This window comes from Pyrenophora tritici-repentis, chromosome 10 (assembly GCF_003171515.1).
Source record: "Pyrenophora tritici-repentis strain M4 chromosome 10, whole genome shotgun sequence".
Lineage (NCBI taxonomy): Eukaryota > Fungi > Ascomycota > Dothideomycetes > Pleosporales > Pleosporaceae > Pyrenophora > Pyrenophora tritici-repentis.
In genome coordinates, this window is record NC_089399.1 from 441,774 (window position 1) to 455,113 (window position 13,340).

The following is a 13,340-nucleotide window of genomic DNA, read 5'->3' on the forward strand; positions in this document are numbered from 1 at the left end:
CTCAAGAGAGAAACGGGGGGAAGATTTTGGTGTAATCGAGGACGGGCCAAAGCGTGAATATCCACCTATACATCCTGCAACTTGGTCCAGAGTAACGCCTGCCCACAGGATTATGCTGGCGATGACACGAGCGGGAAGATGGGTGACTTCCTACGAAGCGCAGATCAAGCAGGAGCTCCACTCAGCATATGTCTTCATTTAAGTGAAATAGCATTTGCTTTGCGGCATCTTTCGGCTCGATGCAGTTGGATATCAGGAGTCTAGTATTGGCTTTCTGTGGCATTACTCTTCTTTGGCGCGGAGGAATCATAGGAAATGGATTTAGCATTCCCGATAGAACAGTTTATTGCATTACTTTTCCTTCTGACCAAACTACATATGCCCGATTCTGTAAAACTGTGACGCAAGAGAAGGTAATTGTGAATCCGACCCCAGACCCCGTTGTTCATGCTCGCAGCAGTTCACTCGGCCTCGGTACAGCCCGTGTAGATTAATTAATTCCCGCGGCAGTTCGCACGCCCTGCCGCTCGTGCTGGCACATCCTGGCTCCAACGCGTCCCAAGCTCACCCCGCGAATATCCACGACTCCTCTCTCTGCCCCACGCGCAACCAACCATGTTTCACCAAGGCAGCCTACAAAGCGGTATTGCGCTTGCAATTCAAGAGCAGAAGCTTGTCGTATGCTTCGTGCAAGGTATATTCCGGGCCTCATTCGGAATGTGGGGGCGCCTCTAATCAGCGGAACAGATGACGGCGCAACGAGTAAAGAGTGGGAAGAGGAATGGTTGAAGAGCGGCTGGGTGAGATATCTACCGCTTGGTCATATATAAACTATAAACTGACGCCAGGTGCAGCTATCCAGTCTTCTTGTCCAAAAAGCTGTCCTCTTGCGGCTCCAGGCAGGCTCCACAGAAGCAGGATTCCTGGCAGCCTTCTCCGATATCTCGAGCATACCTACTCTCGTAGTCATCCAAAACGGACAACTTCAACTGCAGCTGAAGAGCGACGTCACTCAGAACGATTTCATCAATTCGATCAGGCAGGTGCTTGGAGCCAGCCCCATCCCGGGATCCAGTACAGCGGCAACATCCCCACCACAAGCAGTCACGCCAATACCAACAGAGAATACGGCGAATACCCAAGTAGAAGACGATCCGTACGGAGACTCCGAGTCTGCGATGCCCACACCAGCAGTAGCCTCGACGCCTTCCGCGAACGCTAAGGGCAAACAGAAAGCTACATCAACCCCAGAACAAAAGCCCGCTACATCGTCTGGCTCTGTCAGTAAAGCACAACAACAGGCACGCGATGCGTTACGAAAGAAGAAGAAGGAAGAGGCGGAAGAACTGGCACGTATCAAGGCACGGATAGAGGCCGACAAGGCAGCAAGGAAAATAGAAGCCGAGAGACGGAAAGCCGAACGAGAACAAGAGAGGAATCAGTCAGCGCAGACGGCGGCTTCGCCACGCACAAACACATCGGCTCGTGGATCACAAGCTAAGAACGTCAACCTCAATATCAGGTTATTCGATGGCCGGACGATACGATCCACATTTCCACGAGAGGCTACACTGCAAGGCGAGGTACGGTCGTGGGTTGACTCGGAGTTCTCAAAACTCTCACAGGACGACGAAAACATTAACCACAGCCAACTCCCACCGTATTTCTTCCGACACATATTACCACCTCAGCCGAGTCGCGAGCTCTCAGCTGGTGATGAGAGCCAGTCATTGGGTGACATTGATATGGCACCAAGCGCTACACTGGTGCTTGTACCAGTGAAGGGATATACACAAGCTTACACAGGGCATAACAGCGGTGCTGTAGGAGTAACCACTGGACTGATAGGCGGCGCGTTTGACCTCATATCTTCAACAGTGGGCTATGTAGGAAGTACGTTGGGCTCATTCCTAGGCTCTGGTCCTAGCACTGGCACTGGCTCAACCCCAGTGCAAGGGCAGGGTAGTGGGCATACCATGGGGCCCAGGCCAAATCGAGAGCCTCAACATGATCCTATTTTGGATAACACGGGTATCAGAGTGCGGACACTAGCGGACCAGAGAGCTAGGGAGCCGCAACAGTTTTATAATGGGAACCAGGTGAGTTACTATGACGAAAGAAGGCATGGAGCATGATACTAACAGCTGTCTGTAGTTGAGTACGGAGCCAAGGCCTGCTGATGATGATAAACGAGATTGAGAAGTCTTGATGGCTTTGGATGTACGATTTCAAGAGGAAGAAAACTCATGACGATTTTGCAATTGTATGAACATGCTTGTCATTCGGAAGGATCTTATATACAAACAAATTTCGGTTGAGGGTGTGTGGGTTTTTGGAAAGCTTCAATGGACTACAGTTGTAACTAGGTAGCTCAACGCATCAAGGCTCGGTGAACCTACTGCATATGCATATATATTTCCGCTATAGGAATGTGGGTATCATAACGACCGAACACCTTTTACTCCGGACACTCCAATAACAACAGGCTAATTATGACAACAAACGGCGAACCAGACCATGCAGGGGACCTATAGCGGTTTTGCCCGTCATCACATCCCGCCTACCATCCTTCGTCCTGCATACAACCTTGTCGACTCGGCCGTCCTTTGTGATGTTCATGACCACTGTACGTCTGTCTGACAAGGTAATTGTCATCTGCCTTACTGCGGCGTCGGTCTCAATGTCAAGTAGTCTTAGAGCAACGTCGTCATCGTCTTCTTCGTGCTCAATATCGGAGCTATCCTCGTCGTCACTAACGAAGGCGTTGAGGACTTTGGCTGAGGATGCAGTCCCCAGCTCTTCTTCACTATCTGTCCTTGGCTTGTCAAGCCCTGCCTCCTTGCGCAACTCTTGCACAGCATTTACTCGCATATGCCAGCTCACCAGCTCTTTCCTCAGCAGTCGCCCAAAGTGCACCAAGTCCTGTTCAGGATCCGTCTCGTCGTCCTTGGTGCTGCCCGGTATCCACTTGTGGGCCAATTGCTGCAGTGGTATGCATGGCGGAATGGTATGTTTGTGTATACTCAGGATCTTCTTGTCTTCTTTCTCTCGTACACTAAGCAAGACATGGTATGTCTCAACAAACTTGGCGCCGATCGATACATCGATGCTTACGCCGAGGATGTTGCCGTTGTTAATGGCATTTGGGTCAGGGTCCTTGACTCTGTAGGCTGTGACGCCAGCGCAGGTGCGGTATACATTTTCGAGGTTCCGTTTTTGTTGCTGGGCAATGATGCACTTGGTGGTTTCCGCATGTGTGTCGCGTTGATTGCTGGTCTGGAGACGCGCTGCGAGGTGGGGTTGCGACAGTAGCACTGAGGATAGGTTTGCGCGGTGAGCTTGTAGAAGCGCTATACGGGTTTGGAGCTGGCTGATGTCCTCATCGAGTTGTTCGGCAGGCTCCATGTTTGTGTTGAAGTTGTTCAATGCGACAAGAAGGTTGTGTTTAGCGCGTGCAGTCTGCCCATATGCGGCGCGTCAGCACGTGAATTAGTGGTAGCAGGGATGTAGGTCAATCCAGGTGGGATGGAAGCTCCGCTCGCTTGCATAGTAAGTGCCGCCGCCGCCGCGTCCATGGCTCGAGAGGACACGGTTGAAGACACGATTATATCCGCCGTTTCGTTTCGTATTACGCCCGTGTTCATTTGCTAGTCACTCTCTGGACCCCAACTTAAGGACGGCAGTTTGTCTTTGTTCTCATCGGCTCTTCCTGATCCTGACACTCTGGCCGCTTACGTCCACCTACACGACTCCTATCACTCACACAACCGAAACTTTGATCCACGCGAGATTACCTGACGATCATCAACTCCTCGATCTCACCTACGTGTGCAACGCTCCCAAATGAGCAAACGAGCCTCTCGATCCAAAAACCGCGGCTCTGTACTAAAAGAGCAGAGCTCAACCGATTCGCTACAGCAGGAGAAAAACGGCAATGCCAATACGACTGCGACAATGAACGGCGTCATGTTGGAACATCGGCGCAAACATGCCTCATTCGAAAGCGACTCACCCGCGAGCCAGGCTGCCTCGCTCATGGGCAACTCAAATTTCTCCTTGGACGACGATGTACCCAAGCTAGGAGAGCAAGAGGACGGGCCATCCAAGGGCTTTTTTGAGCTCTCCAAGAAGGACCAAAGCAATTTTTTACTATTGGTACTACTATACTTTCTCCAGGGTATACCAATGGGGCTGGCGCATGGCTCTGTGCCCTTTTTACTCAAGCACAGCGTTTCCTACGCCGCCATCGGTGTCTTCTCGCTCGCTGCATACCCATACTCATTAAAACTTCTGTGGAGTCCAATCGTGGATGCAGTCTGGTCGCCTAGGATAGGACGCAGGAAGAGCTGGATCTTGCCCATTCAAACCATCTCTGGCTTTTCTATGATCTGGCTAGGAAAGAACATCAATCGCATGATGAAGGAGGCGGGCGAGTCGGATAGCGGTGTATGGAACTTCACCTGGTGGTGGTTTGCGCTTGTGTTCCTGTGCGCTACTCAGGATATTGCTGTGGATGGTAAGGATGACACTTTGCATGTCAGATTTGGATGCTAACAACAACCAGGCTGGGCCCTCACCCTCCTCTCCAACGAGAACCTCGCGTACGCTTCGACGGCGCAAACCGTCGGTCTGACTGCAGGCCAGTTCCTCTCCTACACCGTTTTCTTGGCCTTCAACTCGAAAGATTTCGCAAATCGATGGTTCCGCACCATTCCGGCAGAGACGGGTATCATGGAGCTCGACGGCTACTTGAGCTTCTGGGGATGGGCATACTTGATTGTTACCTTGGGATTGGCAGTCATGAAGCGCGAAGATCGCGACAAGAACGGTGACGGAATCAGCGAGGTTTACCGTTCAATGTGGGGCATCTTGAAGTTGAAGAACATCCAAAGCTTCATCATCATCCATCTTATCGCCAAGATCGGCTTCCAAGCCAATGACGCGGTTACGAGTCTGAAGCTACTGGACAAGGGCTTGAAGCAGGAGCAGCTGTCGCTCGTCATTCTCGTCGACTTTCCTGTCGAGGTTTTCCTGGGGTACTACATTGGTAAATGGTGCCAAACATATCCACCAATGCACATCTGGTGTTGGTCTTTTATCGGGCGTCTGGTGGCTGCTGGGTTCGCACAGTTTGTGGTATCCATCTTCCCAGTTGGAGGCGCATCGTCTGGATTTGTCTTGCTGGTTATTGCCGAGCATGTGCTGTCGACCTTTATGAATACAGTCATGTTTGTCGCTGTCAGCGCTTTCCATGCGAAGATATCTGACCCGCTCATCGGTGGCACATACATGACGCTGCTCGCTACGTAAGTCTTCCTCACCTTGCTGACACACTACCGATGACTGACATGACACAGCGTCTCCAACCTAGGCGGCACATTCCCGCGCTACTTTGTTCTCAAGGCCGTCGACATGTTTACTGCAGCAACGTGCATACCGCCAACCAACCCGCCCAAGCCTGATCTCCTCAAGGGTCCTCTAGTTACACAACCCTTCTCTTGTGCTCTTGAGCCAGAGAAGCACAAGTGTATTGAGGGGGGCGGTATCTGCAATGTCACAACTGATGGATATTATATTGTGAACATTCTCTGTATTGTAATCGGTGTGGTTACTTTCTGGGGGTACATTAAGCCGGCCGTTATGAGGATACAGGCTTTGCCTATGCGGGCATGGAGAATTGCTCCTTAGAGCATATAACATGGCACTGAAGCTGTAATACAACGATTCCGTCTTCTCCTGTGAAATACTCGACTGAAGTTGCCATTCCTTGGTGCAGATGTTGGACAATGGACGTTGAACTTTTAGACTCGGCATTATGCGTGCGCAAGTGGCTTGCAGGCTGGCGCACTTCTGTGCCGCGTCCACGCGCTCCCTCGTGACTAGGCGTCGCTGATCGGCCAAATAGCGCAAGTGCAAGGCCGCATGCAGCTCGACACATGCAGGTACGTTTGCCGCGCAGCTGGACACAAAAAACGTCAGTATGTAAGGGTTTGTGTTGTAGTAATCAGCCACTCTCGATGCTTGAAGTTCTAGTGGCTACAAGCATGTTAGCGGGCGGCAAGCCGTGTAAGTAGGGTGACGGCTGCAAACTTTGGACCCTTTCTGTAAGCAGGCCAAGTCTCGACCCGACCATTCGTAAACCTTGTAATGCATGCATATGGGCGAGAGCACATTCACCTGCGAGGCAATGGTGCCGATAAGACCACGAGGACCGTATAATCATGCCATTGAGGCTTGTAAATGAAGCGTGTCGACGCTTATCTGAGTAGGGCTAGTCGGCTGGGACCACGCGTTTTGACATCTGTCGCAAATTATCTGCTGATCTTGAGACTTGATACCTCTTTGCATTTATTCCTAGTCGCCTACCCGGCCTATCGCTGTTCTTTCTTTCACGCTTTCATCCTACTCTAATCGCGACATCTTGACCTACGTCAGACTCTACACATAGTGCAATCACTGCACGCCATCACACCTTGACCCTGCAAGCCCGTTGCGCCAACTTTGCAGCCAGCGTTTTCCCAGTTAGCATCTGTCGCATCGCTCTTGTCGTACAAACCACCAAACGCGCCAATGGCTTTTCCAGCTTATCAGCCTAAAGCGCGGGTGCAGAAAGCCGCGCCTCACTTTTCTGGCACAGCAGTTGTTGATGGCACCTTTGAAGGTACACCGCCATCTTGCCCCAAATCCCCTATATCCAATACTGACATGTGACTCAGAACTCAGCTTGACGACCTACACATCCACTAAGCAATGGCTTGTCCTCGGCTTCGTCCCCATGGCCTGGACTTTTGTCTGCCCGACAGAAATCATCGCCTTCAGTGAACGCGCCTCCGACTTTGCCGCCCGCGGCGCCAGCGTCGTCTTCGCTAGCACAGATAGCGAGTATAGTCTACTCGCCTGGACGAACGCAAGCAAGAAGGATGGCGGTCTAGGCAAAATCAACATACCGCTGTTGAGTGACAAGAACCACAGCGTGTCCAAGGATTATGGAGTGTTGATTGAAGAGGAGGGTATCGCTTTGCGAGGACTGTTCTTGATCGACCCCCATGGCATTATACGCCAGATTACCATCAATGACTTGCCTGTTGGACGGTCGGTCGACGAGACACTCCGTCTGATCGATGCCTTCCAGTTCACCGATAAGTACGGTGAGGTATGTTCAACTCGTACATTCACATCTCCCAATATATACAAGAGCTAACTTGACTTCACTAGGTCTGCCCGGCCAACTGGAATCCCGGTGATGAGACCATCAAGGCAACACCCGCAGGCAACAAGGAGTATCTTGAGAAGGTCCATGCCGATACCAAGATGTCTGATATTGCCACAAAAACAAACGGCAGAGCTTCTGGAGCGCACTGAATGTACTCGTGTGGGAATGTTGGTTCTTTTGCAAGCAGCATGCTGATTTTCTGTTTCGACGAGAGTTTTCAATCGACATCTTTTCTCGGCTTGCTTGCTCGCATAACACCGTCGTCTTGTTGCTCGGATATTGGGTGGCATTGGATGGTGTTGTTTTGGCGCGTTTGCCATAGAGTTGTAGCTGTTGATTGTAGTCTTGCGCTTCTCTCAGACGTTCCTTTGTATCAGTAGATCCTGTATGTAGTAGTGTACCTAGGTATGATTGGAACCATGCAAGTTTGAAATCCGGTCACTTGGTGTGTAACATCGTTATGGAAAATTTAATATCGATTGTTTGCTTCGTGCATGTTCTGGGCGTACTAACTAGCTGGAAGCATAGTTCGTATTAAATTCATATGGTTCCAAGTGTCAACCTGGTTGAACATGTACATCCAGTAGGCAACGCTTATGCATGGTTCCTGTTAGCGGCGGCTTGGCGGGCTGCATCGCCACGCGAGACGCCCCGGATCTCTACCTCTTTCGACATGGTCACGATCAAGTCTCCAATCATGGAGCCTCGACTAAATGCATTGCTAGATATCTCGACCCAGGACAACGCGTCCATGATGAGCTCGTCGGGCATGGCGTCCCCTGGCACGGAAAGGCCATCACATCCTGCCGATCCTACTTTCGTACGCCCTAAAGCGCTCATGCTGGGAAACTCACTTCCTGAAAACTCCCAAGCAAACGACATCCGCAAAGAGACCCAAGACAGGAATTTTCCTACACGAGCTATGCCTAGCGCTCCAATTGCACAGGTGTTGAACGACGAGGGGAATCGACTGTCCGCACAATCTGTACCCACTACTTTTACGTCATCATCGACAACCCCCTTCAGTGGCAGGTTAGTCGACCTACTACTAGACAGCCCGGAACATTCGAAACAGCGATGGGACCAGGATCAGCAGTTCTTACAACCTGAAAATACGGGATATAGCCCATCTGTAATCAAACTACCGAGACTGCCGCAACCGCCCAAAAGGACAGCAAAACGACCTAGGATACCTCCGTTGCTACAAGGTTTACATCAACCGCCTCCTTTACCGCCTGAGGGTAGGCTTTTTCCACCGATTACCGGCGAGAAGAATGCCTTCGCAGGGGACAGGGGCTACGACTCTCTATTCGACGAGTCGAGAACTAAAGATGTGGACGACCATGCCTTTCTTGAAAACGGGACACAAGAACTCGGCAGAATCAATCAACATGGAGAGACCATGTCAGTTTCTCAACCAGGGGCTCAAAATACACTTGTCAACAGTACAGCTGCTGTTCCAGAAACGGATGTGCTAACCAACAAGGCAACAACCGCTTCAGATCAGGTCCCAACCAAACGCGGCAAGAAGCGGAACAGATGGTCTGAACAAGAGACTAAGGATCTCCTCGTAGGTGTCAGTAAATTCGGAATCGGGAACTGGAAGAAGATATTGCAAAGCCCGGATTTTACATTTCACAACCGGACGGCTGTCGATTTGAAGGACCGATTCCGTGTATGTTGCCCTGGTGAAGGCCTGAAGCCAAGGCAACCAAAAGCAAAAGGGAAGGAGAAGAAGGACGATGTGCCCCCAGGCCCATCAGTGGATGCGTCTCCTACCCATCAGCAGCCGTCACCAAGCAATGCAGAAAACTCCGCCTCCACTCAGACTATTGCTTCTCCGAAGCAATTAGGAAATCAACAACGCGCACCACCTCGCAACAAGACAGTGATACCCGACCTTGCCGAACTAGGTATCCGCGAGCCATTTTCAAAAACCACACGTCGGCCCCGCCGCGCCTTTAGCGCAAATGACGACATGAATCTGCTCAAGGGGTTCGAAAAGTACGGCCCAGTGTGGCACTTTATGCGCGACGACGCCGAGCTCGACTTTGGAACAAGACACCCCACCGATCTACGCGATCGATTCAGGATTAGATATCCAGAGAAATATGCAAAGGCGGGGTACAAGCTCAAGACCAAGGAGAAGGAACGTAGCATGGAGAAGCAAGCCCTTGAACAAGAAAAAACAGACTCCTCTACTAAACCTGACGATTCTGCTACGCAGACTTCTTCTTCGTCTTCTTCACAACAGCAGCTACACAGGACCAGCCAGTCGTACAGCACCGATATCACAAAAGACATGTATCCGTCAAGTGGCTATGGTACAACCATGTCTTCACACTTGTCAAACTCAAGTCTATCCCTCAAACCCTATGCTTCGTCAACGTACCTCTCCGACCCCCTTCCCACCCTCCCCTTCGACGACGAAAACCTCGTCGACGACATGGGCAACGGTGACGAAAGCCCAATCACACTTAGTCGCAACATTCTCCGCTGGGCAGACGCAAATCCCTCTTCGCTGTTCACGTCTATGACGCAAGCCTCGTCGTTGGGGGCAGCGGTGAATGCACATACGGGGACTCTCAATCCCCCGGAAAGGGCGTTGGGAACAAGCATGTTTGGTGGGAATGATGGGCTGCATGGTAATGGTGGTTTTACGACGCAATCGCAGTCGCAGATGGATGGGGCGAGGGGTGGGAGTTTGGCGGAGGCGGATGCTTGGCTTTCTGCGAGTTCGGAACGTATGTCAAGGGCAACGTATACGTATCGGGCTTGATTTTAGTATGTTTTAATAATGATGATATGAATTTATGGTTTCGCTTTAATGCTGCTACACCTGGCTGATGGGTTGAAATTGACATTGGTCAAGGATGGAGCTTCAAGTTATCCGTTTCGTTGGATATATGATTGTTGCGTCCCTGAAGTACCCGCCTGTACAGGAACCACAATTTTGACCATATTCAAGACCAAAAGACCACAAGAAGGGTGTCTCTCATACAACCCTTCCAGCTCTTCCACATCGCCCTACCTCCCCGCCTGACAAATAGCCAGACAAAATTCTCGGAAATCACCCTTTGTAGCCTCCTCAATGTCTTCTTCCACCACACGCCCATACTTTTCGTCGTACTCTGTCTGCACCCTTGAGAAATGCAGACGGTCCCAATGTAAGCGCACAAGGCGGGAGATGAGCAATTCGACTCTTTGCTGGCGTTCGTGCTTGCTCGTGGCGGATAAACGTCCGGAGGAGCGGGGGTCGCTGGCGGGTTCGATGAGATCGACCAGTGCGTGGTTCAAGAGCATAGCGTCTCTCGCTGGGCGGTTAACTGGTGGGAATTCGTGTTAGTATGGTGTACTTTGGGTGAATTTGTGTTACATAGGGAGGTGTATGACTTACTGACGCCATTGAGGATATGTGCAATAACCTCTCCAACAAGATTGTTACTCTTCTTCAGCGCATCTCGCGCAAAATTACCTTGGTAATACCGTTCGTACGTTCTCAGCACGTCTCGCAAGTGCGCATCGCTTCGCGTCACAACAATTTCCAACATGTCTGATTCGCCGCCCTCTCTGGCTCGGATTGCCCTGTACAGCGTATCAACGTCGCGATCGCGCTTTTCAGGTGGCCAGACATCGCTCTCTTCCTGCCGCTGGCCTTCGAGCGCCCACAAGACCGCCTTGCGGAACTTGTCGGCCTTGAGCTCCTTGTCCATGCAGCGCGTGAGCGAGTCGCCATAACGCTTGTCCTTGAAAGAATCCTTGATCTCGCGGATCTCATGGTTCTGGCGACCCATGAGGGCTTCGATGAGGAGCTCGCGACGAGCCGAGTTGGACTGGTACCAGTAGTTTGCCCAATAACCCTCGCTTTCGTACTTGCCTAGAGCTGTGATGTAGGCAATCTTGCCAAAACTACCAGGAATTTTCATCTTGATGTGTTTCGCAATATTGACTCCCCGACCCTGTAACTTGAAATGCCGCTTGTACTCAGTTCTCAGCTCGAGCATTTGGTCATGCGACAGAGCTGGGATGATATCAATTATTGTACCCGCATCAGGCGTGCCAGCCATGGCACTGGTAAGCGCAAGCGCGTCTTCGGTCGCATCATATATGCGCACTCTCCGCTTCTCTTTCTCAGGGAGGCGGTCTCCATAATCATATGTCGCCACAGCTAGCTTATCGGTACGGTTAAAATGCGACGGTGGGCTTGAAGGTCGTCGCGAGGTCGAACGGGTACGACGGCGAACATGCCTACCCTTGCTAGAAGACCGCGAATGACTGGAAGCTCTGGGAGCGAGTGTGTCCCGGGGCGAAAGAGTATCTCGAGGAGAAAGGGTCTCGAGAGTGGGCAGATGATTGAGGTCGTCATCGTCTAGCATAAGGGACTGCGGCATAGGGCTGAGCGATTGATAAGTGCCATGGTAAGCTTCGAGCAAAGGACTTGGTGGTGGTAGTCCACCGGGGAAACCTCCAGGCATGCCTCCGGGTACAATCATGCGCAGATCAGGCCTGTTTCCGCTCACAGACAGCCTGTCCATGCGCAATTCTTCAGGCCTATCAGGTCGACCATAGTTGCCTTGTGGACGCAATTCTTCAGGCTTATCGGGTCGGCCATAGTTGCCTTGGGGACGCAATTCTACCACATTACGGCCGTCATGCGAAGCCGCGCGACGGTGCTCGGGGCGCGGCGAATGTTGGCCCATTGGCGGAGGGGGGTACGCGTGCTGGGCAGCTTGCGGTGGAGGGGGAGCTTGCGGCATGGCTGCATACTGCGATTGCGATGGAGGCGCCTGTGGCATGGCTGAGTATTGCGATTGCTGCGATGAGGGTGTCTGCGACGTATTCGAGTATTGTGACTGCGGCGGCGAAGAGTATGAGGGGCTCATGGGCTGAGTATTGTGTCGCACAGCGGGCGGCTGGTTGCTAGTGGCGGGCTTCGCCGTGTAGGTAATGTTTGCGGGTGGGTTTGCATATTGGAAGCTACCACTTGTCGCAGACGGTGTCCTCGGGTGCGATCTTGTATACGCGCTTTGGGAGGCTGGCGCTGCCGTGTAGGCGAAGTTGTTTGTGGTCGGCGCATACTGCACATTTCCGGGTTGGGCATATGCGATACCCGTCGAGGGCGCTGCTGTGGTAGAGGGATGCGCAAAGGATGCCGTCTGGGGGTGATAACCTGGACGTTCGTGAGGCGGGAGGTCATTGTAGTTGCCCATAGTAATGGGCGCGCTCGTTGATCTGGCCGCCATATCTCAGTTTGGCTCTCGTGATGTTTGTGGGAGACATTTCGGGGAGTCAGAACGTCGATGTACTCACGTCGCATATTGATTACCTGGCTGCCTGATTTCATACTGCGGGGGTCCTGCACCGTCAGCTGCACCGTATCGCTGAGGCTCTCGCCCGTTGTGGCTGCGTGAGCGATCACGTTCGCGACCGCGCCCAGGCGATTTGGACCGCGACCGTCTTGAACCTTCGTCTGGTCGCAATGACATGGCGCCGTTCTTCTGCTTTGTTTTGCAGATAGTGGAGAATATTTCCCTCAATTCACGTGTGGTCGAGAGCTACGCGCCGGACAAGCTGAAAATTGCGATGGCCGGGAAAGCTTCCACAAGCCGCCCCTAAGGAGCCTCGCTCCTCCATGCTGGAATTGGGGGCCGGAATCTGGGCTCTGAAACTACATGCTCTGTGTGACTGACGAGTCTGTGAGGCTTCGTGTGTTTCGTGGGATATCAACTCTCCATCAGTATGCAGTATCACTCTGCAAAAGCAGCTGTAAAGGTTTGATAGGGTGGATTCCGAGGAAGCGTATACCGGTCCTTCTCTCACAGCCCTCTCCCTGCATCACTTCGACAACTCTTACAGCGCATCATAGCGCAAGGCAAATTGTACAAGATTTTCGAATGAGAGGAAAGGATGGAGAAAATTTTGTTGAGCTGACCCGTAATGTACCGTAAGCTTCAGCTGCAGAATGTCGCCGAAAACGGGAGTGGTGGGTCTTGACGTCTCTACTCACCGCTTTAGATACTCTATAGGTCAAATACTCGTACGGAATTGCACAATTTTCAGGGAACATATCCCACTTGTGGGATTTGTCGGGGAGCTGGACACTTGGGCCACTGACGCCTCATGGCGT

General features: G+C 51.9%; 7 protein-coding genes across 7 annotated transcripts; 5 read left to right on the plus strand and 2 right to left on the minus strand.

Moving 5' to 3' along the window:
* Nucleotides 1–615: 615 nt before the first annotated feature.
* PtrM4_039900 (UBX domain-containing protein) lies at nt 616–2,199 on the plus strand (the record flags this gene model as incomplete). The annotated part of the gene is made up of 4 exons (XM_001937670.2): nt 616–694; nt 748–800; nt 855–2,099; nt 2,155–2,199. 4 exons carry the CDS (start codon nt 616–618, stop codon nt 2,197–2,199), a joined length of 1,422 nt encoding a protein of 473 aa, XP_001937705.1.
* A 291-nt stretch (nt 2,200–2,490) lies between these two features.
* Nucleotides 2,491–3,405, minus strand: PtrM4_039910 (cenp-O kinetochore centromere component; the record flags this gene model as incomplete). Its single annotated transcript, XM_001937669.2, has 1 exon — nt 2,491–3,405. One exon carries the CDS (start codon nt 3,403–3,405, stop codon nt 2,491–2,493), a length of 915 nt encoding a protein of 304 aa, XP_001937704.2.
* A 438-nt stretch (nt 3,406–3,843) lies between these two features.
* On the plus strand, nt 3,844–5,688 carry PtrM4_039920 (ProP, Permease major facilitator superfamily; the record flags this gene model as incomplete). Its single annotated transcript, XM_001937668.1, has 3 exons — nt 3,844–4,516; nt 4,565–5,306; nt 5,358–5,688. The coding sequence occupies 3 exons, from the start codon at nt 3,844–3,846 to the stop codon at nt 5,686–5,688; spliced, it is 1,746 nt and encodes a 581-aa protein (XP_001937703.1).
* An 882-nt stretch (nt 5,689–6,570) lies between these two features.
* On the plus strand, nt 6,571–7,362 carry PtrM4_039930 (AhpC, Peroxiredoxin; the record flags this gene model as incomplete). The annotated part of the gene is made up of 3 exons (XM_001937667.2): nt 6,571–6,661; nt 6,717–7,153; nt 7,216–7,362. The coding sequence occupies 3 exons, from the start codon at nt 6,571–6,573 to the stop codon at nt 7,360–7,362; spliced, it is 675 nt and encodes a 224-aa protein (XP_001937702.1).
* A 524-nt stretch (nt 7,363–7,886) lies between these two features.
* PtrM4_039940 (uncharacterized protein) lies at nt 7,887–9,418 on the plus strand (the record flags this gene model as incomplete). The annotated part of the gene is made up of 2 exons (XM_066104354.1): nt 7,887–9,337; nt 9,406–9,418. 2 exons carry the CDS (start codon nt 7,887–7,889, stop codon nt 9,416–9,418), a joined length of 1,464 nt encoding a protein of 487 aa, XP_065958918.1.
* A 127-nt stretch (nt 9,419–9,545) lies between these two features.
* Nucleotides 9,546–9,992, plus strand: PtrM4_039950 (uncharacterized protein; the record flags this gene model as incomplete). Its single annotated transcript, XM_066104355.1, has 1 exon — nt 9,546–9,992. One exon carries the CDS (start codon nt 9,546–9,548, stop codon nt 9,990–9,992), a length of 447 nt encoding a protein of 148 aa, XP_065958919.1.
* Nucleotides 9,993–10,240: 248 nt separating this feature from the next.
* PtrM4_039960 (DUF1421 multi-domain protein) lies at nt 10,241–12,456 on the minus strand (the record flags this gene model as incomplete). The annotated part of the gene is made up of 2 exons (XM_001937665.2): nt 10,241–10,539; nt 10,611–12,456. The coding sequence occupies 2 exons, from the start codon at nt 12,454–12,456 to the stop codon at nt 10,241–10,243; spliced, it is 2,145 nt and encodes a 714-aa protein (XP_001937700.2).
* Between the last annotated feature and the right edge of the window lie 884 nt (nt 12,457–13,340).